The sequence below is a fragment of the Mauremys mutica genome, chromosome 8 (assembly GCF_020497125.1).
Source record: "Mauremys mutica isolate MM-2020 ecotype Southern chromosome 8, ASM2049712v1, whole genome shotgun sequence".
Taxonomy (NCBI): Eukaryota; Metazoa; Chordata; order Testudines; family Geoemydidae; genus Mauremys; species Mauremys mutica.
In genome coordinates, this window is record NC_059079.1 from 34,787,613 (window position 1) to 34,815,246 (window position 27,634).

Here is a 27,634-nt window from a genome sequence, read left to right on the forward strand (position 1 = left end):
AGAACTGTAACTACAACCGTAACGCACTGAAGCCTACTTAAACTACTTTAAAACTGTTTCTCAATGTTTACACACTGTGCATAGTTATCTGCATAGTTAAAAATTGTCTCCAGGCTCTTAAAAATAGACTAGAATCCTTAAAATAAGAATACATTTTCCAGGCTTTTTGCAGCAATTTATTACTTAGATTATTTGGTTTACTGATTTTAGTCACTGGGGAGGAATCAGTTTAAGCATGGCTTTTGAGCCTACAGATACTACTACTTGGCTGTAAAAAACAAAAACAAAAAAAACAAGAATACTGTATCTCCCTAGAAATACAGATAAAATAGAGGTTGGGAGAGATTAATACCAAACTATCCTGGAATGCAAGTTATCTGGCTATATATTCTTTAAACTAACTGCATGTAACTCTTACTATATAGTGAGCTCAATTTGACTTAACTGTGTACGACTCCCAATTCAGTCTGGTAGAATACTATTTAAAAGCCAGGGCATGCAAACAAGATGACTAAAATAATATATATTGAACTTAAAATAATCTATTTGCAACTTGAGCTACATAATAACACTGTTACTTGCCCAGAGTCTTTTTAGTAGCTGAAACCAAGTTTCCCTTTCCTAGGAGTCTGCCTTCAGACTCTGGTCATAACGTTGACTTGTCCTATCTGTGGTAACCACCAATGGCTCCTCCAAATTGGAGCCTTAGATCCAACAATTGCTAGATAGGAAGCACTGTGTAAATGGCCTCAGAACCTTTGCCTGGCCATCTGGCAACTCCATGGAAGGACAAAGGAGGACAAAAGGGAAAACAGCTGCCTGTGAGGTAGAGGGACATTCCTTCAGGTTCTCTCCAATGTTCTGCAGATCCTAAACAGCTGAGATGTATGCTAATCAACTCAGCCTAGCACTGCTGTATGCCAGATAGATACCTGAGTGACAAAGGCTGGAGTTGAAAGTTCTTGAGAAGCCGAGTGAAGAGAAGTCTCCAAGGGAATCCCACAGCACTGAACTTCACAAACACAGGTTTCAGTATTTTTCAGTCAGCCACCTTCTGAAAGTAGTCATGTGATACTTCCCCATTTTTTCATGCGTTTTATTTTTAATGCAAAAGTAATCTCAGTTTAGAGAACTGCATCCATGTAACCCTTGCATAGTTTTAACAAAACAGATGAAGGAAAAAACCTTCTAAAGGCATTATCAGTTACTTTAGTAAACAAAATACTGAATTCAAATGTCTGTCCTAAATTCATACCTTTCAGATACAAATAAGGCAGAATTAAAATGATTAATTGCCATGTGCACTGAGGCAAAAAGAGCTTAGCACAATCTCTGCATTGCCTTAAATATGATAGCAACTTCAACACCTTAGATTCAGATTTTGAACAATGACTACACACAACTTATCTAAAGTAGTCCTACTATGTCTGAGTCCAGTGTCTGCTTTAATAGCTGGAACAGTGTTCGGTTCCTTTATTTGTCTAGTTTGATCAGAATTACTAAATATCAAGTTAAGAATCCTTTTCAACTTCATTTCTAAGAGATAAGAGGCATGCATAATAAGCATTTATGGGAAGCAAACTAATTGCAAAAGAAATCATGTGCTCATATTTCTTCAAATGTGGGAAGCAGAACTTCTCTTTACTCTTTGATTTGAAGTTCCTGAATCAGCAAAATATATAGTAAATTAATGCGTCCATTCTTTAGAAGAGGTGCAGAAGTAGTTGAAAATCTGAAGCAATTCCTTTGCTCCTTGTACATTGCCCAAACCCCAATTCCCATTTAGAACATTAATGCTAAGTGATACAAGAGGAACAGTTAGACAATGAAGTTTGAGTGTGCATTTTATCTGTTCATTTGATGCCATAGAAGTTGTGTCATTTTAAAGTATGCTTATAATCAAAATGCTTATGTGAACAAGGAACCTTCTCACTCAATGTATCTGGTCCTAAGAGTCAACTGAGTCATGATCAAGTTACTTTATTGTGGGGAAGAGGGGCTTGGCAGGAAGACAATCAAGCTTTTTATTGTTTCCAGGATCACATGCACAACACTGATATTTATTTCAGTTTCTGACATCACTTTTAGAAATGATGCTATAAAATGCAAGAATACATTCATTCTAATTAAATTATTATATAGAGAGATTAACAGCATTCATTTGCTATAGATGAACTATTGTTAATATAAAGGCAGAAGAGCCACATTTCTAAAACTAGGAAACATGGAGACCTTTTCCACTTCTGAACACAAACAAATTCTGACAACAAAGGTGGGAACTTCAAAAGTACTTCGCGTTGGCCTAACTGCTCCCACTGAAGTTAGTGGGAGTTTTATCATTGACTTCACTGGGTAGAGAGTTGAGCAATGGTGAGTGTTTTTGAACCCCCAGTCTTAAGGCTTTCACTAAAACACACTGTATTACACACATCAACATCCAGGACTGGATTAACTGTAGGTCTTAGTCTACACTACATGGTTAGGTTGATGCAAGGCAGCTTACATCAGACTAGTTGTGCATCAACCTGACTCCTGCTAATTTAAGTGCTTTTAAGAACAAGCTATCAAAATGTAATAAAAACTATGTATAAAAAGATTCCAGAGGACTCATTACAGTGTTTTGTGCTGAGATCAAAACAACACTAAAATAATTCATGGACAAGTTTTCAAAACCATGGTCATCTTGGGCACGTAATGAATGCTTCAATATCATGCTTGTGAAATTTGCACAGGTATATGCATATATATCCAAAGCTAGGATCACACAGAAGTGTGTGTACTTGAAAATTTGACCCTTGTTTTCGCTATAAAATTTAATATGTTGAAGTGTGTCATTTAAGATTTTTAAATAATTTTCTTAAGATAAGGCTATTGGAATTTAGGTGATATGCAAAGACAAAGGATTGCATTCTTCTGCACTTCTGAATGATCTATGACAGGGGTCCCCAACGCGGTGCCTGTGGGTGCCATGCGTCCGCCAGGGCATCTAAGTGCACCTGCATACTGGTTGGCGGACGAGCATCCGCGGAAATGATGCCGAGAAGCTGCGTCATCCAGAGGCATCGCCACCAAAATGCTGCCGATTTTTGGCGGTATTTCGGTGGTGACACCTCTGGATGACGCTACTTGTTGGTGGCATTTCGGCGGCGACACCTATTGACGTTGCCACATGTCGGCAGAATTTCGGCGGATGCTTGTCCGCCGCCATGGTCCTCCGTGGCTCGTCATCTGGCGCCCACCAGACAAAAAAGGTTGGGGGACCACTGATCTGACAAGGCCTGAACAATTTGCTTCCGTCCACAAATTTCCTTCTGCTCCTTTTTATTTTATAAATATCATAATTATCAAATCTAGCATTCTTAACTTTTACTGGAGGATTCTTAGAAGGATCCAAGAGCTGGAAAGGGAGTTCTCAAGCCTCAACTCATGAGGTGGGGATGCTTGAATATTTAACAAATTGCTTCCCCCAACTGTTTGTCAGCGTTTTTCAGTTAAAAAAAAACAATGCAAAAAACAATTTGACTAAAAATCCTTGCCCACTCAGCTGATCAGGTTTCAACTGTTTAACCTCTTTTGATGTTGGTCCCACTAGCTGTTCATTCCTCTAGCAACTACAGGAAAGTAAAGAACTACTATTTTTAACAGAATAGAGAGGAATTTTAATAAGTAATATTTAAAGTCTTCTCTGTACATCATGAAGTATATATAAATAAAATTATCTAGCCATCAATTTCCCCCTTTTTGCAGATCATCTTTAAGTGCAGCAAGTGTAATATAACTTTTCTAAAAGTGCATACTGGTATTTTCTTAATTAAAATATTTTAAGTAGGGCTGTCGATTAATCGCCGTTAACTCACACAATTAACAAAAAATTAATTGTGATTAATCGCACTGTTAAACAATAGACTACCAGCTGAAATTTATTAAATATTTTGGATGTTTTCCTACATTTTTATATACAATGTATTCTGTGTTATAATTGAAACCAAAGTGTATATTATTCTTGATTACAAATATTTGCACCGTGAAAGATAAACAAAAGAAATACTATTTTTCAATTCACCTCATACAAGTACTGTAGTGCAATCTCTGTGTCGCGAAAGTGCAACTTACAAATTTAGATTTTTTTTGGTTACATAACTGCACTCAAACACAAAATAATGTAAAACCTCAGAGCCTACAGATCCTCTCAGTCCTACTTCTTGTTCAGCCAATCGCTAAGACAAATAAGTTTGTTTACATTTACAAGAGATAATGCTGCCCTCTTCTTATTTACATCAACAGAAAGTGAGAACAGGCATTTGCATGGCACTTTTTTAGCTGGCATTGCAAGGTATTTACATGCCAGATATGCTAAACATTCAAAGTATGCCCTTTCATGCTTTGGCCACCATTCCAGATGACATGCTTATGACGCTCATTAAAATAATAATGTGTTAATTAAATTTGTGACTGAACTCTTGGGGGAGAATTTTATGTCCCCTGCTCTGTTTTACCCACATTCTGCCATATATTTAATGTTATAGCAGTCTCGGATGATGACCCAGCACATGTTCATTTTAAGAACACATTCACTGCAGATTTGACAAAACGCAAAGATGGTAGCAATGTGAGAATTCGAAAGATAGCTTAAGCACTCAACGCAAGGTTTAAGAATCTGAAGTGTCTTCCAACATCTGAAAGGGACGAAGTGCAGAGCATGCTTTCAAAAGTCTTAAAAGAGCAACACTCCAATGGGGAACTACCAAACCTGAACCACCAAAAAAGAAAATCAACCTTCTGCTGGTGGCATCTGACTCAGATATCGAAAATGAACATGCATCGGTCCACATTGCTTTGAATTGTTATTGATCAGAACCCGTCATCAGCATGGACGTATGTCTGCTGGAATGGTGTTTGAAGTATGAAGGGACATATGAATCTTTAGCGTATCTGGCACGTAAATATCTTGTGACACTAGCTACATGAGAAGGCCTGTTCTCATTTTCAGGTGACACTGTAAACAAGAAGTGGGCAGCATTATCTCCTGCAAACATAAACAAACTTGTTTGCCTGAGTGATTGGCTGAACAAGAAGTAAGACTGAGTGAACTTGCAGACTCTAAAGTTTTACATTGTTTTGTTTTTGAATGTATTTATTTTCTGTACATAATTTTACATTTGTAAGTTCAACTTTCATGATAAAGAGATTGCATTACAGTACTTGTATTTGGTGAATTGAAAAATACTGGGTTGTTTTTTTTTTTTACAGTGCAAATACTTGTAATCAAAAATATAAAATGAGCACTGTACACTTTGTATTTTGTGTTCTAACTGAAATAAATATATTTGAAAATGTCGAAAACATCCAAAAATATTTAAATAAATGGTGTTCTATTATTGTTTAACAGTGTGATTAATTGCACGATTAATTTTTTTTACTCGCTTGACAGCCCTAGTTTTAAGTTGTTCTTAAAGGTGGATATGTAAATTATTTTAAGTCAACAAAACTGAAGTTTCCTATAAATGTTTATTTTACACTTTGAACATCCACATGTGCTCAAAATACACACCCCTACTGACTGCTGATCTTAGACTATAGCAACAAGTGAACATTTGTTCTGAAGGAATGCAGACTATGTGGCTGGGGGAGGGGAAGTATTATCAACCACAACCCAGTTTGCTAACCAAAGGGTCCATTTGGTTGTTATTTAACCTTAAAACTAACAACAAACTAATTGAAAGAGTAGTATTTAATATCCATCATTAACAATATGCATTAGATACTCTGCAGCCAACTGTAAAGACCCAGAAAACAACTTTGCTAGAAGTGAACTTCACAATTTCTTTTGTTTACTGAGTAAGATACAGCAGTATAATTTTTCCATGCATGTGATATTTTATAGTTAAGATAAAGAGTTCTGCAATGAGCTAGCAACATTAATATGGCAATTATTTCCTGCCTAGTTAAAATCTTGGTTGCAAGATTATTATTTTTTTAAATACACTTATTCTTGAAACCCATCCCCATCTTCACCTATTTTTGACAGTCCCATACCATTCTCTCTTGGGCAGCCATTTAGAAATCTATACATATGGAACACAACATACCATAAGGTGAAGTTAAAATTGCAGGCACATCAGTGGTTTGACGGTATATTACCTTTCAAGAACTTTATTGTTAATAAAAATCCAAAAGTTAAAAATCCAGAAAATGTAAAGTTAACAAGTTCTATGCCTGTGTATGTTTAAGTGGTCTTAAGGTCTGCTACCCAACAGAAGAACAAGGAACTCTGCTTCTCTCCAGCAGATCTTAGGAGCCTGGTGAGCGCAGGGTATCTATTTGGTCTGATGGCTACAAAGACTCCTATTAACCACCTTGTAAAGGAGAGTTCTGATGGTGCAGATCCGAAATCTGCAGAAAGAGCCTTACTCTCATGAATCTCTATAAGGTTCTAATGTCTGATTACCCAAGAGTCTGCAAGAAATGGCAAGCAGGATGCTTGGGAGTCAGAACTACGGGTACTTTGCAGGGAAGGGGTGGCAGAGCACCAAGAGGGATATTAAAGTCTTACCTCACATTCACCACCCCAGGTTTAAGCTAACATGAGCTCAACTATTAGGTACAGTATTGGTACTGCAGACCCCAGAATCACTGCAGGCCAGATGGTCACTCATACATAAGGCTGTTTTAGTCATGGGTATTTTTAGTAAAAGTCATGGACAGGTCATGGACAGTAAACAAAAATTCACAGCCCATGACCTGTCCATGACTTTTACTAAAAATACTCCTGACTAAAACTGGGGTGGGGTGGGTGCCACAGGTGCTGGGAGGGGAGGAGCAGCCCAGTGAAGCAGCGCGGGTGCTGGGGAAAGGGATTGGTGGGACTGGGTCAGGCTCCTTACCCAGCTCCTGGGAAGCAGCAGCCCCAGCTCCCTAGAGCTCCACATGCTGCCTCTGCTCCGCCCTGGCCCTGGTTCTGCAGTTCATGTTGGCTGGAAACCATGGCCAATGGGAGCTGCAAGGGCAGTGCTTGGCTGCAGGTGGACACAGCATGTGGAGCTAGGGGACCTGAGGGAGAGGAGCCCCTCCCCCCCCCAAGTTAAGCAGCGACCCCAACCCCCAGCCTTCCCGTACCCAAACTCCTGCTGCAGGGAAGTGGGGGGGGGGGGTGAGGAAGGCATGAGACTGCCCCAGCAGCAGCCAGTGTGACTGACCTTGGGATTGTCCGAGCTGCTCAGGTGGCTCCTGGGCCAGCTGCATGGGGCTGCTGCAGACATCACGGAATCTGTGACTTCTGTGACAAACATGGAGCTTTACTCGTACACAAATGCAGTCAGATGCATTTAAATCTACAGTTAGTCCATTGTGGATTAGGTTTGGGCAGCAGCTTCAATGTATACCCTAAATTAAGAAAAACAGTAAAAGAACTAAAAAAGAGCCACCGTGGCTTAACAACATGTAACAGAAGCAGTGAGAGATAAAAAGACTTCCTTTAAAAAGTGGAAGTCAAATCCTAGTGAGGCAAATAGAAAGGAGCACAAACACTGCCAACTTAAGTGCAAGAGTGTAATAAGAAAAGCCAAAGAGGAGTTTGAAGAACGGCTAGCCAAAAACTCCAAAGGTAATAACAAAATGTTTTTTAAGTACATCAGAAGCAGGAAGCCTGCTAAACAACCAGTGGGGCCCCTTGATGATCAAAATTCAAAAGGAGCGCTTAAAGATGATAAAGTCATTGCGGAGAAACTAAATGGATTCTTTGCTTCAGTCTTCACGGCTGAGGATGTTAGGGAGATTCCCAAACCTGAGCTGGCTTTTGTAGGTGACAAATCTGAGGAACTGTCACAGATTGAAGTGTCACTAGAGGAGGTTTTGGAATTAATTGATAAACTCAACATTAACAAGTCACCGGGACCAGATGGCATTCACCCAAGAGTTCTGAAAGAACTCAAATGTGAAGTTGCGGAACTATTAACTAAGGTTTGTAACCTGTCCTTTAAATCGGCTTCGGTACCCAATGACTGGAAGTTAGCTAATGTAACGCCAATATTTAAAAAGGGCTCTAGGGGTGATCCCGGCAATTACAGACCGGTAAGTCTAACGTCGGTACCGGGCAAATTAGTTGAAACAATAGTAAAGAATAAAATTGTCAGACACATAGAAAAACAAACTCTTGAGCAATAGTCAACATGGTTTCTGTAAAGGGAAATCGTGTCTTACTAATCTATTAGAGTTCTTTGAAGGGGTCAAACAAACATGTGGACAAGGGGGATCCGGTGGACATAGTGTACTTAGATTTCCAGAAAGCCTTTGACAAGGTCCCTCACCAAAGGCTCTTACGTAAATTAAGCTGTCATGGGATAAAAGGAAAGGTCCTTTCATGGATTGAGAACTGGTTAAAGGACAGGGAACAAAGGGTAGGAATTAATGGTAAATTCTCAGAATGGAGAGGGGTAACTAGTCGTGTTCCCCAAGGGTCAGTCCTAGGACCAATCCTATTCAATTTATTCATAAATGATCTGGAGAAAGGGGTAAACAGTGAGGTGGCAAAGTTTGCAGATGATACTAAACTACTCAAGATAGTTAAGACCAAAGCAGATTGTGAAGAACTTCCAAAAGATCTCACAAAACTAAGTGATTGGGCAACAAAATGGCAAATGAAATTTAATGTGGATAAATGTAAAGTAATGCACATTGGAAAAAATAACCCCAACTATACATACAACATGATGGGGGCTAATTTAGCTACGAGTCAGGAAAAAGATCTTGGAGTTATCGTGGATAGTTCTCTAAAGATGTCCACGCAGTGTGCAGAGGCAGTCAAAAAAGCAAACAGGATGTTAGGAATCATTAAAAAGGGGATAGAGAATAAGACTGAGAATATATTATTGTCCTTATATAAATCCATGGTACGCCCACATCTCGAATACTGTGTACAGATGTGGTCTCCTCATCTCAAAAAAGATATTCTAGCACTAGAAAAGGTTCAGAAAAGAGCAACTAAAATGATTAGGGGTTTAGAGAGGGTCCCATATGAGGAAAGATTAAAGAGGCTAGGACTCTTCAGTTTGGAAAAGAGAAGACTAAGGGGGGACATGATAGAGGTATATAAAATCATGAGTGATGTTGAGAAAGTGATAAGGAAAAGTTATTTACTTATTCCCATAATACAAGAACTAGGGGTCACCAAATGAAATTAATAGGCAGCAGGTTTAAAACAAATAAAAGGAAGTTCTTCTTCACGCAGCGCACAGTCAACTTGTGGAACTCCTTACCTGAGGAGGTTCTGAAGGCTAGGACTATAACAATGTTTAAAAGGGGACTGGATAAATTCATGGTGGCTAAGTCCATAAATGGCTATTAGCCAGGATGGGTAAGAATGGTGTCCCTAGCCTCTGTTCGTCAGAGGATGGAGATGGATGGCAGGAGAGAGATCACTTGATCATTGCCTGTTAGGTTCACTCCCTCAGGGGCACCTGGCATTGGCCACTGTCGGTAGACAGATACTGGGCTAGATGGACCTTTGGTCTGACCCGGTACGGCCTTTCTTATGTTCTTATGTTCTAGCAGCTATGGAATATAAAAGGCATCTGAAGCACCATGTTTCAACCTCAAATTAGTTTTTGGTATAGCTATAAAACTATCAGAGAAATGAGACAAACTAATTATCCTAGAAGTGATAACACTACTAAATACTGCTGTAGTTCAGTTTGTCTACACTGTAGTCAAAGACACATGACATGGCTGTGGCTGGCCCAAGTCAGCTATCTTGGGGCTTGGGCTGTGGGGCTATAGAATTGCAGTGTAGAAATTTAGGCTTGGGCTGGAGACTGGGTTCTGAGTCCCAGCGAGGAGGTAGGGCCTCAGAGCCAGGCTCCAGCTGAGCCCGACTGCCTACACTGCTATTTTTAGTCCCACAACCCAAGCGCCATAAGCACGAGCCAGCTGACTTGGGCTCTGAGACTCAGTGCTGTGGGGTTTTTGTTGCAAAGTAGACATACCCCAAGTTGCCAACATCCTGAAATTCTGCAGTTGTTGTAAGAGGATTCAACCATTTAATGGTAGATGTTTGTTTATTTTTCCCCTTTGTTCAGTGCTATCTGTCACGGCAGAATCAATTTGCCATTCTTTACCTGAATTGTTTTGACCTTTCCCCAAGATACATGAAGGTTACTTAGTGAGCAAATTAACTGTTTAGGTATATGACATCATTATTTTATGCTCCTGTGGCCATTGTTAAAGATAGATGCTCTGTAATAAAGTAATGATTTGCTTTCTGTACTTCCATAAAATTAAATTAATAAAGAAACTAAGACATGATCAAAGAGGAAGTCAACAATGGCAGTCTGAAAACAGTCTGAGAGGCAAGAAACAGCTTATCTTGCCTCTCGCAAATTCATATGCTGCCTCCATAATTGGTGCTGGGCCCACTCAACACTTGGAAAAGAAAAAAACAAAACAACAACCAAGAGCTTGGCTCAGAGCAGCTAAGTTACCTGCCATTCTCATGCATTCAGATCCTCAGTTGCAATTCAAGGGACTCTCAGATGTCATCAGCCCAATCCTCCTATTGGGAAAGCAGTAGCTTTCATTGACATGCCAGAACTATTCAACTAGAAAGGCACTGATGAGAATAACAGATTTGAAGATGTTTACTAAAGGAATACAAACTATTCTTGGTATTATAACAAGTGATCATTGTATTTTCTCCTTAATTAACCCATGCATGCTACAGCCAATGGTTGCTGTCAGATTTCTGCATTGATTCAAGATAGGCAGGCTTTCCAGTCAGCCAGGCTCTAGGAAGCAAATGTGGAAGTTTATGTTTTGGACTAAGAAAAAAGGTCCGTAAAGAAACAAAGTTGAACGCAACAATGATAATCAAATTAAAAATATTTTAGTAAGACATTGACCACGACAGGATCATCAAGACCAAGAACTAAAAGGGATGCAGGAAGCAGGGGATCTTTCATCTTTGACTCTGAGGCTTCATCTACACTAGATTAAGAGCTGGTAGCACTAATACAAGATTTTCAGACAAGACCTTAAAGGGGCCCAATTTTTCAAAAGAGCTGAACATCCTCACTCTGAAAATCAGGACTCAGATGTCTGAAATTAGGCAGCTCTCAAAAAACGAGGCACTCAATCACTAGTAATTTTAAAAATCCTGGTCCCAGTGTAAATAGGGTGCAGGCATTTCTAACTAGTGTAATCCAGCTGCACAAACGCTGGATCAATGGAAAGTCCTAATGCAGATCTCCTTCATGGAAGTCATCCTCCCAGCTCCCAAACACAAACAGGAGAGTAGGTGCTCTCCTTCCTATACTATTTCCCTTCCTGTCCTGCAAAACCCTCTTTGTCTTCCACTTCTTTGGGGGCAGAGGACCCATCCACAGGCATCGTTCCCTCATGGCTGATCCAGCAATTCCCATAACGTGGCATCTATTCTGCTCTGCCTTACTGAACGGGAAAGAGCCATAATTGGTGCTTTAATCTCTCTGGCAAGGCTGCTTTCTCTGCTCTGCCCTTGGCTGGCTGTATGACAGCAAGGCAAAGACGTCTTATAGAGTGCACAAGAGTTGTGATCTGCACATGTGTAAGACACCTGGTTTTACATAAATCATAAAACATGCCAGCCTTGACCAAGGCAACTCCGCACTTTTAACACCCTCACTTTTCCCCAGGACATAAAATACATGAGCAGTAGAGGTGCCCACCTATAGCTCCCCTGTACTGAGAGGAAAATAGAAAAAGTATGGTACTGCATAGAGGCTAACAAATAGAAAGTATTTATTTTGTTACATATAAAAGAGGAAAGCCTGCTACTCGTTCTGATACTAAATGTAACACACTTCTTCCCAGCCCCATGGACTCAAGTATTCTAGTATCTACTTCAGTGGTAGCTAGTATCTGAGACCAGGGCGTTATCAGACTCCTAGAAGCCATATTGCAGAATTTGATCTTTAGAGACATTTGATATTTAAGGGTGATAATTCTATTTTGTAGTTATACAAGAAAGCAGAATTCCAAGATACTACATTACCATTTTAGAGCAGAACTACAAATATTACTTACAGTGATTGGAGACAGGAAGAAGCTAGGATGAATCCAGAAAGAAAGAAGCCATTGTTCATTAAAAGAACTCAGAACCATGCATAGAGCATATAAAACTATACTTTCAAGGTAACTCTTACCTCAAAGAGTAACAAGTGGTTATTCTACACTCAAAAGTACATTCAGATATACTAGAATTAAAATCTAAGCACATAGTATAGCTAATTTAGCATTTTAATATCCAGATGTGAATTTTACGCTTCTAATTACTCAATGTACCATCATGATACTGACTAAAGATGCAAAACAGTAAATTTCAGCAGGTATAGTCATGTGTACACTACACATTTCTAAGCAGCGGAAACGGCAGAAATATAAATCCCTGTCATTTACTACATCAAAGACAAAGAGCAAAAAAAGTCCTTCTTCCTTCTCTAATTTGATACAATTAAGGATCACTATTGTAACAAAGTGAAATATGGTTTTAGTAGAGTTTCCTGAACATCCTATATCAGCTGAGTTAATAGAACTGGACTCGCACTAGGAATAGAAACTATGCTTCTATCAGCACTCCCACCTGGTCCCCTTAAGTCAAACTGATGGGGATCAATATCAATGAGATCATTCAGAATGATGCTCCACCATGCACTATGTTGGCGACATCACAACAAAACAAAATGGTAGTGGCACCAATCTACATAAGTTTTTTTTTATTTCAAAAACTGGCATACTGCACGAATTTGCAAAGTTGAATATTTTGGATTTTTTTTTGGGTCAATATTAAACTTTGCAAGCTCTGTCCCATGCTTTTGGTTCGAATGGGTGAGAATGTCCACTCAGTGGCTATACATTTTTCCTTTACAAAATGAACAGTCTGTGTGATATGTAGATTGTAACACAGACTATGCTGACAGATTGTGCCACACACTCTCAAAGGTAAAAAATGAACAAAGTGGCTTTTTTCTTATCTCTTGGAGAAATTGGATAATGTAGGGCAATCACTTCTTTTTCAAGAGCAATCCTGTGCCTCTGAAGAATCCTATCCTGTCCTCCCTCTTGTTCAACATGTGAGAAGCAAATGGGCTAGTTGCATGGGTTACATGAGACACCTTCCATATGAAGACACCACCAAATTTGGTTCCCAACAGTACAGCTCATCACCTTTCTCAGAGTCTATTTGAGACTGAGGCATGGATGAGAGCAAACTGGCTGAAACTCAGTCCAGATAAGAGGTGATGTTGGTGGGCTGAGAAAAGCAACTGGATCGTATGGTAAAGCTTATACTTGTTCCTCTGGACCAAAGGGGTGTGTCTGCAATTTAGGTGTTTGGTTAGATCCCCTGACACCTGCTTTTACGAGTAGCCAGAATAGTCTTTGCTGATTTAAACTCATTGATTAGGAGGTTGCAGCCTTCTCTCCCAGATGACTCATAACTAGACAGAATTGACAATTAACTTTTATTTTTAAGAAATTTATTCTATTTTTAACCACTAACTTTTACAGTTGCATGAAATTAAAGAGGGGTTTGGACAGCGCTGACAACAAGGGCTACAGGGGGCTCCCTTTATGGTTGAAGGGCCCAAAACACCCAGCCACAAGGAGCAGGGGAGACTGCGGTCCTGGCCTGGTGGAGCAGAGACCCTCAATCAGGAGTCCAGGGAGGATGAGCTCCCCAGATACAAGGGAGGCCACCTGCTGCTGAATGACTCCTGCCCAGGGACAGCGCCTGGACTCCCAGATGGTGAGAGGGTGAAAGAGAACACACAGGGCTGCAGAGGGCTCCCTGTGCTGCTGCAGTGCTGAGGACACCTGATCCCTGCAGGCACAAGTTGCAGGGGGAAGGCTGCACTTGTGCAGGACTGCTATCCATGGATTTTTTCATCAATTTCAGTGTCTCAGTTGAAAGACACTGAACTTCAACTTTAATCAAATCCTGCCAAGCCTACTCATAACATTGTCAAGCCAAGATCAGATTACAGCAATGTGCTCTGCTTGTGGCTACATATATATTAAACACATACTGAATCTGGTACAGAGCGCAGCAGCATAATTGTTAAAAGGCCTCTCTCACTTGTGCACCTACAACACTTGTGCTATGTGAACTGGTCATCTGCAAGTTACTAGGTGTAGTTCAATGCCCTGGGGTACCTTCATCCCCACACTATATAGAAAGCACAATGGGGAGATTTTCAAAGTCAAAGGACAATCAGGCATCCAATTCTCATTGATTTTTAACAGGTACCTGACTGCCCTATGCCTTTGAAAGTCTCCCTTTAGGTGTCCTGGAAGCCTCCTACTGAAGAGATTGCCACCCTCTCCCGGCATTACTGCTGCAAGTTACAGTCCGAGGAGGCAGCTTTAGGACACACTTCAGGGCTGACCACCATACAGGTGCTTTTGAGAGAAGGATGCGACTTAAATGTGGGTCATTTTTCTATTTGCTAAATGGCCTACTGAGTTATTTTGGGGATTTTTAAAGAAGTGTTTTGCTGTGTTTTTAAACTCTTATTAAAGCTGTCTGGAGTTTAGGATTGGCACCTGTTTTGGTATGTTTTAAATGTACATAAAGAAACCTGAAATCCGAGGCACCACTCAACTAAGAATATAGCATCTCCACTGCCTGATGCAACTCTAAGTGACCAGATCAGGTCCCACAAAAGATGCGAAGAAAAGGGTTACTTATATTTTTTTAATCACTAGGGGAAAGGGATTCCTCTAGGTCATTAACAGACTGTAGAGAGCGTCCCAGGAATTCAAAATTTAGTTTCAGGCAAATAGCTTGTGTGTCCATTTTCATTCCATTGTGTTAGAAGAGTGTTGATGTCTTTATACTGGGTTGGCCCATTATTTTGATTCCCTCAATGCAGGAGAAGTACCTTTAATCTCACAAGACCCTAACGCAACTGACAGTGACCCGGAGGGACAACGGAATCTATTACTTCAAGACACCAGGGAAATGTAGGTCAAATCTGGAGAGTCAGCTGTTTCTGACACTACCAAACAAGAATAAGGATGCCTAACCCTAATTTTGAGATAGGTGGGAAATAGCTGTTTTCATCAAGCGATCTACTAATTTTGATTTATGTAATTTAGCCAAAATAGATCCAGTCTTGAAATTCTTACTCAAGTGCAGATCTTAGACCAAGACTTTCCCCTTTAGCCACACTGATTTATTATCTGGCTAGAGAAACAGAGAAGATTGATCTTTTAACAACATATGGACAATGATAGATCTGGGAGTTGGGTAAAGTCCCTCTCAGGGAGGACCTGCTTCAGCTGATCCTCACATCTCACAAGCACACTCATTTTGAACTTAATGCCTGGACTCAAAAGGAAGGGGTATTCAGAGAGAGGGATAGAATCCAGGTTAGTCTGTACACTGCCTTATAAAGTTTGACAATTATGCGCCATAAGAGCTATTCAAAAGCCTCTTCTGATGAATTTAGAGCGAAGGCTCCATTTTTGATCTACTCAAACAAGCTGCCATTTCAGTTTCTCCATATAAGTAAACTATTTCAATAGCTTGGTGCCTTAAGCCTGGGGCTTAAAAATGGATCAGGTATCTGCTAACTGGAAGACTAAACCTACTAAATAGAGGCAGACACAGAAACAAGAGTGGGAGTGGTCCCACCAGTGAGGTCCCTGGGCACCATGCTGGTGAGCATCTCAGCCCCCTATAACCAAAGCTTTTGAAAAGGAAAAAGGCTTTGGCTTACTTCCCCAACCTGGAGCCTCCTGGCTGTTGTAATTTTCCTTGACAGATATCCCCTACTCTACAGCTACCAGGCTGCTGTGAAGGGTAGAAAAGAAGACCAAAGTTACTCTACTCTTTCCCCCAACTACCATTCTTCTTATTCTGTGAATAACTTCAGAGGCTAACAGCGCTGCTGCTCACAAAGCAACATGCAACTGACTATTCAAAAGTTTTGAAGCCTCCCAAATGATTCTGAACAGCCATGCACTGATCAAAGTCTGATTAATATTGCCTTGGTGTATCACACCTGATACAGCTATGAACCAGAGCAAAAGTACAAAAGCTGTCTGCATGCTCAGGAAAATGGCACTGGATAGTTTACACACTGTTCATGAGAGAACCTACCAAGCACTATCCATAAGCACTAGAAACAATTTTGCAAGAGATAAAACTTCCCACTCCTACCAGCGGAGTGGATTTCGCAAACTCTGTTTAAGTCTCACTTTATCTAACAACAACAACAATTGCTAGATAGGACAAAGTTCTGATTAAAGCTTATTAGAAACCATGAAGAACAGTACTGCAGTGATTTGCCAATTACTTTACCTTAGGTTAAAAGCAGCACTCTCCCTGAAGTCCAAGCAGCAAAAAAATATATATATATTTTTTTTAAAGTCTGTATCAAGGTTCATTTAAATAGTGCAAATGGAAATGCTACTGCAGTTGACATAAAAAGTGAGAAGACAAACATGTAGCATTCTCCTCTCTGGAAATCTCTGCTGTTCAGTATTCATGTAATGTAATGTTTGCTGCTTTACAAAGCATTAGATAAAGTCCACATTCAAAAGGAGTTTATGATCTAGTTCAGACACAAATACATTAATCAATACAAGGGAACTTACCTGAATAGTTTACCCAGGAGTACACCACTACCTCAGAAGAACCAGAAAAATGATAAAACTGAATTATGGGAAAAATTGCCAAACCCTTCCAACAGGGAAAATAAATGCTAATCCAGTTGGAAATTTAGCACCTAAGCCTATTGAAATCAATGGGACTTCTGATATTGACTCCAATGCAAGAAGAGTCAGCCCCTGAAAATTAGCTGAAGCAATCTGTGCCAGGTCAGGGTACTGGGTAAGTGAGCCTCTGCATTATATAACCTTCCTCCTCAGGTCAAAGCCCGCAATATTAGCACTAACAATAATAGTTGCAAAAGAAGTTGCAATCTGCACTGAAAAGGAAAAATATTTATGGAGTCAAGACATCACACTTAATAGAATCGGGTAACGTTTGTCAGATAAATGGAAGACTAGTAGGTAAAACACAGCAATGTTGAAGTCGCAGAGGCCAATAAATGGTTGCCTGTTATGAAGTTAACATACCTACGTATGCTACTGAACACAAATTTTTGTTTGGCAAAATAAACACTTTGCCCAGGCCTGCCCTTCCAAGAGAATTCTGGTACTATTTAACCTAGAACTTATTTTACCTTTTCAATTCAAAACTGAGAGATCCATTGGCAGCAACAGGTGAAACAGCATAAAGTACCTACATCCAGTGTCTTTTAACTTCCAGTATGAGATCAGCCTTTGCATGGACAACATGAGGTTGTTCTATTGATCGATGATGCATTGCTACAGCACACTATATGACAGAGAAATAGTTGACGGTAGCACAGAAAACTTCAGCAAGTAGACTTTGGGTTCTCTGAAAGACTGAAGTTTTCCAAGGATAAAAGTCTGCTAAAATAAAGCAGCTCTTCTTATCCTCTCCAGGAAGACTGGTGGAGAACTGGAGGAAGCGCCTTAGGAACTATATAATGGTTGAATGCAGTAGATAAATCTAGATAGATGGCTTCAGAGAGCCTAGACACAGCAAAGAAGAGCATTTAGGATGGTACACAGTGACCAAGGTTTGCAACTGTCTGCTGGAACTTAACCCAAGCAGGAGGAGAGACATGGACTTTGGTTGCCTGCTTTAAAGTTACATCATGAGGTCACCTGAAGGAATAGAAAAAGCAGCAGTTGAGAGCTGCATCTCCAACTGTGTTATGTGCTATAAATGCAACTGCCTGTCCCCAAGGGAACAATGCTTTAGTGACTCTAGGCACAATAGGCCACATTTTTAAAAGGTGTTTAGGGACCTTAGGTGCTTTTGAAAATCCCACCAGGCACCTATATACCTTTCAACAGTCTGGTCCAGTGATCTTAATTAATCTCTGAAGACAGCATAATTTTGAAGAAAGTTACACCAACACCTCCAACAGGTTGCTTTACAGCTGTTTGAAGATGCACACAATTGGAAAATTATAAATTAATTACAGCTTCACTGCTAGTTAGAAAGATATGATTTGACATACTAATCATGAAGTCCAGTATCCTGACTCTGGCAGTACTAATACCAGATAATGCAAAGGAAAGTTTCAAATTTATATATATATAAAAAATGCACCAAGTCCTGAAGTAACGATATCCAAAGAAGTCAGGAGAAATTCCTTCCTGGTCCCTACAGTTGATTATTTTACACTCTGAAACTTGAAATTAGTTGGATACTTTCAGAAGGTGGTAAATCATAAATACTATTAGTGACCAAAGTTATCCATCCTTTTATATGTAAACAGTGTGTTGTCTCAGTGACCGCCTGTGTCAGAGATTTCTACACATAAGTTACACGTTGCATGAAGTGGCTTTTCCCTGTTTACTCTGAAATTTGCCAGCTGCTAACTTCAGCCTAAATGCTGGGCCAATTTATTGGTCAGCAGTACAAAGAAGAGCACCTCAAGTTTGAAAGAAAGTTTACCTTTGTATTATTCAATATGTGAGATTTTTTATAGTTACTGTTACACACATTCTTAGTCTGTGTAGATGTATTTTGGACAAAGTGTCAAGTAACAGCACCCAATAAAGGTAATAAAAGGTAATCATTGGAGATATACCAATCTCCTAGAACTGGAAGGAACCTTGAAAGGTCATCGAGTCCAGTCCCCTGCCTTCACTAGCAGGACCAATTTTTGCCCCATATCCCTAAGTGGCCCCCTCAAGGACTGAACTCACAACCGTGGGTTTAGCAGGCCAATGCTCAAACCACTGAGCTATCCCTCCCCCCATAGATGCAGAAAAATTTTAAAGATCCATCCTTTTTAAAGATTAATTTCATAAGCTGACAAAAGTGAAAACAGTTTATTAAAGTTATTGTGTGATCTAGACTAAAAGGAGATTGCATAACTTACCTTCCACACTATATTTTGGGGCCTTTGAGTTTATTTATTAAAGCTGCCTCTATGGCTGCTAGAATACACTTGTATTCTGGCAGTTGTTTCTTGTGGACTGTCTGTTCAGATGTTAAGAGGTGCCAGACAGATGTTTGACCACATCAAATGACCACATCTACCCATGTGTCAAGCTGTGGCGAACAATAGTGACACTTAAGTCAATATTAGGCTTTAAAGTTACCTGTACATTTAAGACTTATTCACCAGTTTTCTGGTGCAACTCTTTCACTGTAACTGCAGACTCAAAACAGTATATTGTTTACAACATGGTAGCTACATTCACACCCTGAATCTCTCTTTTTTCCATGTCTAAGTAAAACTTAGATTCTCGAGGCCACCTCGACATAAGTGGGAATACCTCAAATGACAGGAAAGTAGCATTTTCCATTCCAGCTAACGTTTATTATCCTTGTTTGTAACCAAAGGCAGTTATTGGGGTGATGCTAAGTCAGAAATCCTCAGAATATTTGTGTGAGAATTGTTACACTGACCCAAAATCTAAACAGAAAGGTAGAGGACACCCCACACCACAGATACAAACATAACCAAAGATCAGATTTAAGAAATCTGAAGCCACATTAGTAACAGCAATAATAATGTTTTTCTCAGTGAGAAACCACTTGAAGCTGCAAGTATTAGACCATATCCACAAACTAGCTCTAGCTATTATACAGACTACTGCGTCTACTAAAAACGTTTAATGTGCCACACACTTCATGAAAATTAGAACTTCAATGGATTTTTCCTTTCCTAAAAGTAGATAATTAAGTCAACTTGCTCATTACAACTCTAGAATTGCAACTAAGAGAAAAGGGACAATTAGATGGTAGTGGTGGAAGGAGGAAAAGGAGTTGCAACTATCTACAGGTAAAAACGGGTGGGAGAAACTGCTAATAGCAGTCAATGGATCCCATACCAGACTAGTTTGGACATAGCTCAGAGTTTTAACAAGAGAACACCTCTTCAGAAAAGCTTTCTGGCTGTTGACCAAGAAAAACTGATAGCATTTCCCTTTCAGGAAAAGATAGGGTGACCAGACAGCAAGCGTGAAAAATCGGGACAGGTGGTGGGGGGTAATAGGCACCTGTATTAGACAAAGCCCTAAATATCAGGACTGTCCCTACAAAATTGGGATATCTGGTCACCCTAGGAAGAGGAAAAAAAAAAGTGACGTGTTCCAGGAGGATAGGCTAAGAAAACAAATTTGTAGTTTCCACGTGCTAGCAGAAGATGGTAAACAAATACCTTGGCCTGGAAATAGCGAGCGTTATGGAAAAGTTAAATTCCATTAAAATTAGACTGGTAACAGTTGTAATAGCATGGAAAACTGGATCTTAGCCAAAATATCAACAGTATACTTTGTAATTACAAAAACAGTCAGTTGTTTAAAGGACTGATTTAAAGTTTCACTATTTTCCAGTGTCAGTTCAGCCAGTCTGATCGGAACCAGACTTTCCCCTCCTTCTTTTTACTCAAGTCTTACCAACTCTATCAGCTTTATATGTTATGTCTCATTAGGAAACAGAATGCACTGTGTCTGATGAGGAAACGTAGCACCCAAAGTAACATTCACCACTTCCTGTAATCATGCAAGTATTTGGCAGAAAGAAAAAACAAGTAAAAACCACAGTAATGTTTGTTACTGTTCCTATTGGGTACAGCTGTGGGGGTGTGAATTTCAAACCAGCTAAGAATTAGGATAAAGTAGCTGACATACCTTCTGAAAGAATGGCTTCTTTCAAATAGAGTAGCACATCTGCAAATTTTCTGACATCATTCACCAACTGCATGATGTATTCTGGATCCACAACAGGACTGTCATAGCAATCAGAGTTGGAGCTAATACTGCTCAGAGAGTTGCTCTTGCCGCTGCGCCCCATTCCCCAGTTTCCTGAATTGGAGATGGTGAAGAAATTGGATGTAGACAGTCGGGCTAATCCCAAACCACGCTTGTTACTTCCACCGTTCTGTCGCAACATCCCAGCTGATGCAGTACTTATAAAATTCTTGCAGCTAACATTCAGTGTCACTTAATGTCCATTTGAAAGGCCAAAGATGAAGCCCTTAAAATTAATAAGGGGGGGGGAGAAAAGAGGGTGATATTTAATGGAAGAGAACAACATTTGAAAGGTAAAATTTTCATACTGACAATGCCTGGAAATATTTTCAATGTTAAATTCTTGGATATTGAAACATTTAATCAAATTGTTTTAAAATCCTTTGATTATCTGAAATTATAAAGCAAATAATTAATTAATGCTAGCATTACCTGAAGACCAGGTGGAGGTGGTGCATGAAGGTAGTCTATAAGCCTTGTCCTGGAGCTACACAAACTAATCTCTAAATTTACTCCAAAGAACTGTTCTCTTTCCTGAACATGTGTTCATGAATCCCTAATTGTAATAAACTCTATAATGCATACACTGAGGCCGGGTCTACACTATAAAATTTTACCATGGCTGAACAGTTGCCAACAACCATGAAAAATTGACATAATGCTGAACAAAAAACACATGGACAACTAGGCCATGTTCCAAGGCTGCCCGGGGGGGGGGGGAGGGGGGGAAGCAATTTTCCCCAGGCCCCGGGTCCCACAGGGGCCCCCACAATACAGTATTCTATAGTATTGCAACTTTTTTTTATGGAAGGGGCCCCCGAAACTGCTTTGCCCCAGGCCCCCTGAATCCTCTGGACAGCCCCGCCATGTTCAACACCATTTCAGTTAATAAGATTGTTGGTTACCATGTTTAAACATGGTAAAATTTCATAGGGATCTTACTGGCCTACCACAGTTGGATAGAAAAAGGAAAACAGTCTGAAAAAGGCTAAAGTTTAATTGCAACATGGGATTTGAAGCCAACTGCCATTTTTTTGTTTTTAATAACAGTAACTCACACTAAAAACATAAAGGAAGGCAAAGAAGCTACTGAGATTCCAAAAATGTAACTTCTTTAGTATGTCAGATATTGAGATTCAATCTGTAAAACCTACAGGAGTTAATTTCAGGGGGTTCTATTTTATTTTAGTACAGCACTTTTAGGAAGTTCACTCCCAAAGAAAGTTTGTACTTTGGAATGAATAAATTGATATAACTAAGCAGCCATCTGTATTCATTTAATTTAAGAAAACCAGAGTCATTCCTACTTCATTGTGCCAAGTGAAGTAATTCACTTCAAAGCATAAAGCTCCAGGAAGCAAAGTCAGGTATGGTTCCATTTTGATAAATGACTACATTTATCCTCTAAACACTAAGAGGAGAGAATTTATGTTTACATTGTATGTCTAGCTCATAGAGGAAAAACAACTGCAAACATTATAAAGGCCAAATGTTTAAGATTCTGAATTGCAGAGATTACAATACATTTGTTTGCACCTCAGTGAAGTTGCTAGTTTAACTATTTTTATTATAAACACGAGAAAGCAAGAATTTATTATAATACAATTGTAGGTATTCACTGCAGGTTGAAAGGGGTTTTGTATACATTTTTAAAAATCTGTTTAGACAATTTAAAGAAGCCAGTAACTCCTCTGTTTTGAATATTCCCACTATATGTTCTGACAGGTAGTATTCTCATGCATTTCCATTACTTTTCTCCTTTTGTTTTAAAACTACCAGGAATAATAAAAATTAGGTCAAAAAAAATTATACTACAGCATTACTGGTTTGTCAGATGCTTAAAAAGAAATAAAATTTAGAGTTTAGCTAACCCAGTTTAACTGCCTTGCAATATACATACTACTTCAAAACAATATATAACACTATAAGAAAATATATAAACAATGTTGAAAATGAAATTAGTAATTCCAACATAACAACTACATTAATAGAAACCTGCTAAAGCGTGTGGAGGAGGTGATTACAGGTGAAGTTTACATTAAACACACTGTTGAGCAAAACATTTGTGCAACCTTCCTCAGTTCCCATGTGTCAGTCTCCAAGCCAGAAAGTTACTTTGCAATCTTGTCTTTCACATAACCTCTTCCTTCCTTCAACAAATGTAACATCTTCTACTACTGAGAGATAAGCAGAATTTTCCACAGTATTTAAAAAGGACACAGGGTCAAAGTTTAAAGACAGTCAGTTTCAATAATGAATTTAACATAGTTTTGGATACTTGACCAGTCCCCCTTGATATGACTATGCTTTTAGATTTCCCTCTTCTGAAAATGTTTTTCTCTCATCTACTACTGTGTGACTAACTCACACAAAAGGGGAAGACAGCAATGACTATTCAGGAGACACAGTAAGACATGTATAAACACTTAACACAAAAATTTCAAGATTTTTTCCTATACTCTTTCAGTTGTAATATTAGGAATTACATAATATTTATCTCCTTTAGTCAAATTTTTGCTGTAGATACGCTCTTCTATTTTTTCCTCACTTGTACTTGTCACAAGACAGAGGTAGGAGGAAAAAAATGTTTTCCCTCCAGAACACACATTTAATTACTAGAAAAAAAAGTTTCATGTTCATTCTTATACACTTGTTTTTAGGCTAGAGTCTCTTGAAGAAAGTCCAAAACAACTCTTATAAATATCTCCAGACTTCGGTTAAGAACAAGTAGTTCCCATCACAAACCATCCTCTCCCCACTCCCCCCCCCCCCAATAAACCAACACACACACCCCAGACCAACTATTTCAGAAATCTGCACTCTCAGCACAATTTTCTCTCGCAGACGATAACATTCCAGGGCCACATTTTGAAGAGTTCCTTTAGAGCGAAAAATCTACAAATCTGTTTTTTAAAGGAACAGTAAAAAGCTCTCAACCCGGGTTGTTTATAAAATGCAGCCAGAGCACACAGCAGTGCTGCCGTGTAGCTCCAACTGGGCCCGGGTACAGCGAGGCTCTGCCTCCCACGCCTCGCACACGGAATGTCTCGCATTCCTAGCAGGACTCTGGACGGCAGGCAGGGGCCCCTCGCCCAGCCGCTGCAGCCAGCTGCCAACTCGCACGTCCTCGCCCTCCTGCCCAGGATTTACATACAATGGAGAGGAGCCGCTCGCAAACACACCGCAGGGGAAGGGGGAGGCTGAGCGCAATGGGCGCAGGTAGCAGCCCGGCCGGGGAGGAGGGTCCCCGAGGGCCGAGCCGAGGGGGCCGGGGCACTTCATGGGGCAGGAGATTTAGGGGACGCTCCTAGCCGCCCCTCGGTCCCCTTCGCTGGCCGCAGGCAGGGAGGATGCCCCGAACAGAGGGGCCCCCGGGCATGGAGCCCGGAGCGGATGGGGACGCAGGGGGCAGACGGACCGGCCCCGCCGAGGGCGCACTTTGCCTGGAGAGGACGGAGGGGAGCGGATCGCGGGGAGCCCCCACTCCCGCGGCGACAGCGAGTCCCGAAGCCCCTCAGAGCCCCCGGCCGGACCCTGCTCCCCCTCAGGCCGCGCCCTCGGCTCCCCCGCACCCGCCCCTCGCGGCGCCTGGCACGGCCCCTGCAACCCCAAGTGGGCGCCCAACGCTCCGGCCGACAGCAGCTGCCCGGGCCGGACACCGGGGACAGGACGCGCCCCGGGCGGGGTCCTTACCGGGCTGAGGGCGGCGGCGGGGGACGCCGTGAGATGGCAGCAGAAGCGAGTCCCCGAGCGCAGGCAGCAGCCGGGCCGCGACGGGCCCCTGCGCATCCCTCCGCGCTGCCCATTGAACTCACACCCTGCGGCCAGCGCCGCAGCCGCCCGGCCCGCGACCGCTCCCAGACCCGCCCCCTCGCGCCCGCCCGCCCCCTCCCATTGGGCAGCTCCGCACCAGAGGCGGGGCTATGCTAATAGCGCAACAGTTTGGGAACGGGAGCGGCAGTGAGGGCTCGGCGCTGAGGTGGCGGCAGTGCTGGACCGTGCGCAGCCGGTGCTGGACGCGCCTAGCCCGCCCGCCCGCCGAGAGCACCGCTGAGAGGGGAGCACGCAGCGGGCAGCACGGCGTGTGCCTCAGGCGGCGCCGCTACGCAGCGTTTAGCCCGTAGCACCCTGCAATGGGCCAGACAGCGGCGGGCGTGCTGGGGTTCCCGCTCGTGTTGCAAAGACTGGCCCATGCGGCCCAACGTGGCGGCAAACTCTGGAATGCGGCGGCGAAAAGCTCGGGTGTGGGAATAGGGCCGCTGCTACTTGCGCTGTAGTGTCAGAACGGAGGGGGCGCGTTCATCCCCAGGTGAGGTTGCCCCCACCCACCTCGCAGCAATACTAGACGGTGGAAAGAATCTGGTGGCCTCTTTCCAGCCACAACTTTGCAAACCCAGCCCCAATAATAATATAATACTTCCTGGAAAAGCCGCGTTGTACAGCAAGCCCCTCATCAGGCTTCTCCATTCCCAAGGCAGCATCACCGTCATCTCTGCTGTCACCTCTTAATCCTGATTCTCCAAAGAGAGGATGCTGGCGTTGTTTCAGCGATCTCCCAGTCCTACTCATTCCTGATCTCTACTGGGGCAATGGAGACATTGTTTTCTTCTTCCTTCTCTCGCTCTGACCCCCCTCACCATCACTGTACATGATGCCTTGGTGCTGTCCTCAGTATTTCAGGTGGGATTGATGGGTAAATCCCAAGAGTATGCTTTAGTTCTTCATAAAATAATCAAATTTTCCTCACTGCCTTGGGCTTTGCTCCGGCTTCCAGCCCTTTTAATTTTTGCCCCTGGTACCGATTAATGGACCAGATTATGCTGTATTCAGCATCCACTTGGATGTTTGGTCATAGGCCCACAAGCACTTCAGCTGCAACTGGATCTTCTTGTTGCCCCTGTTGGTCATCACTGCCAAAATGTCTGCTTTATACCACCAAGCATAATTGGCAAACAACTTACCAGGAGGGGAAAAAAAAAGCTGCACCACGTGATTGTAAGGAGATGTCTTCTGAGACACTGATAAAAAATTATCTTGCTACATCCATGGAGAAGTCAATGCTATGGTGTGTATAACACTATTTGTTTGGAAAAGGGGCTTCCAAAAACCTTTACCCTAGGCCTATACAATTCAGAAACTAGGCCAGATAGACCTCCTAAGCATTAATTGGTGCACTGTTGGATAACAATGGGAGGAGTATTAGTACTATGCAGGGCACTAAGCGTTTGTTGTTTATGCTGGTTCTGCATTAGTGTATATTGGGATGGAGGAGGACTACAAGGTGGTTAGCCTTACTTGAAGCAAGTCTACTCAAAATGTTGGTGTGAGTGCCTAGACATTGTTGGAATCATGAATACATGGTATATTATACTCATCTTAGGAAGCCCCAGTAGTGGTTAACATACCAAATTTCTCTAGTGTATACAAGGCCTAAGATAAGGACTTATTTTAATGTAGCATACTATTGAATACAAAAATAAGTTAAATAAACATTTATGTTGCAAAGTCAAGCACTCAGAAGTTAGGAAATGTGAGAATTAAAGCTGTCTGTGCCAGGTTTACCTGTGAAGAGTTTAAGTGATTTGCCCAGCATCACCAGGGAATTCTGTGGCAGAGGCAAGGATAAAATCCAATCTTCTAGGTAGGGTGACCAGACAGTAAGTGTGAAAAATTGGGACAGGGGGTGACGGGTAATAGGAGCCTGTATAAGAAAAAGACCCCAAAACCGGGACTGTCCCTATAAAATTGGGACATCTGGTCACCCTACTTCCAGGGCAATATTCAACTTCCTAAACCACAAGAACATCCCTTTTGTTCTTGTAATTCCCTGTCTCATTCATTACACACCTTTCAACATCTGCAGTATATTATTTAAGGGTCCTAAAAACAACAACTTCCTTGACTACATAACCCTGATTCATCCCCAGAGTATAGTCCTTCCTGTGCTCTGAATGAGGCAGGGGCATTTTGGAAAAATATTATGATTGTGGAGTTAAAGACTATCATAATGCATATGCAAAAGAGAGCAAATTAATATTGCAGGGACAGCTTTAACTCCAGCATTCCCTAATTTCTGAGTACTTGATTTTGTAATCTTAATTTTCTTTTAATGTTTCCTCATGTGGCATAATATTGAAACCCATATGGTTCATCAGCAAGGTTGTAACCTTTAGATAAACTGCACAGATCTCTATCACTGGAGCTAAAGGAATAATTGATAGCAGATATAAATTGTCATCCTCTATCTGGTCCTGTGATTAGAGGGGAAAGACACACATTTTGCTGGTAGTGACAGCTATTTGCTGACAACAGAGGAATGTTTGGATTTAGGAATTTTGGGTTAAATTCCAGGGTCTGGAGAGGATCACTCCCCATTTTACTCCCACACAAGCTTTTTCTTCCAGTCCTAATCTCCTGGACTACCTAGTCCAAGGCTAGGTCTACACTGGGGGTGGGGGTGTCGACCTAAGATACGCAACTTCAGCTACATGAATAGCGTAGTTGAAGTCGGCATATCTTAAGTCGATTTACCTGGCCATGAGGACGCCGGCAAGTCGACTGCTGCTGCTCCCCGTCGACTCCGCTTCTGCCTCTCGCTGCAGTGGAATTCCGGAGTCGACAGCAGAGCGATCGGGGATTGGTGGGTAGTGTAGATGTACCCCAAGTCGCCACCTACCAAAGGTCCCCATCCCAGTTCCAGTCTCTCTTTCCAGGCTCTGAGTCCAAGGGCCAACATTCCGCCCACCAGGGGTGGTCAATTATTTTGCCAAGGTCCAAATTTCTTGGTTAAGGTATA

The 27,634-nt window shown here is 41.4% G+C and overlaps 1 protein-coding gene across 2 annotated transcripts in view; it reads right to left on the reverse strand.

Moving 5' to 3' along the window:
* ARHGAP29 (Rho GTPase activating protein 29) overlaps positions 1–24,674 on the reverse strand; it is an 86,493-nt gene extending 61,819 nt beyond the window's left edge. The window contains exons 1-2 of one of the 2 annotated variants that reach the window (XM_045027213.1): positions 24,532–24,674; positions 20,719–21,064 (exon numbers count right to left, since the gene is read on the reverse strand). In XM_045027213.1, the coding sequence (XP_044883148.1) occupies positions 20,719–20,980 (262 nt within the window). In that variant the 5' untranslated portion in view covers positions 20,981–21,064; positions 24,532–24,674. The remainder of the gene's footprint in view (positions 1–20,718; positions 21,065–24,531) is intronic. The other variant, XM_045027212.1, reaches the window with a different exon arrangement.
* Positions 24,675–27,634: the final 2,960 nt, after the last annotated feature.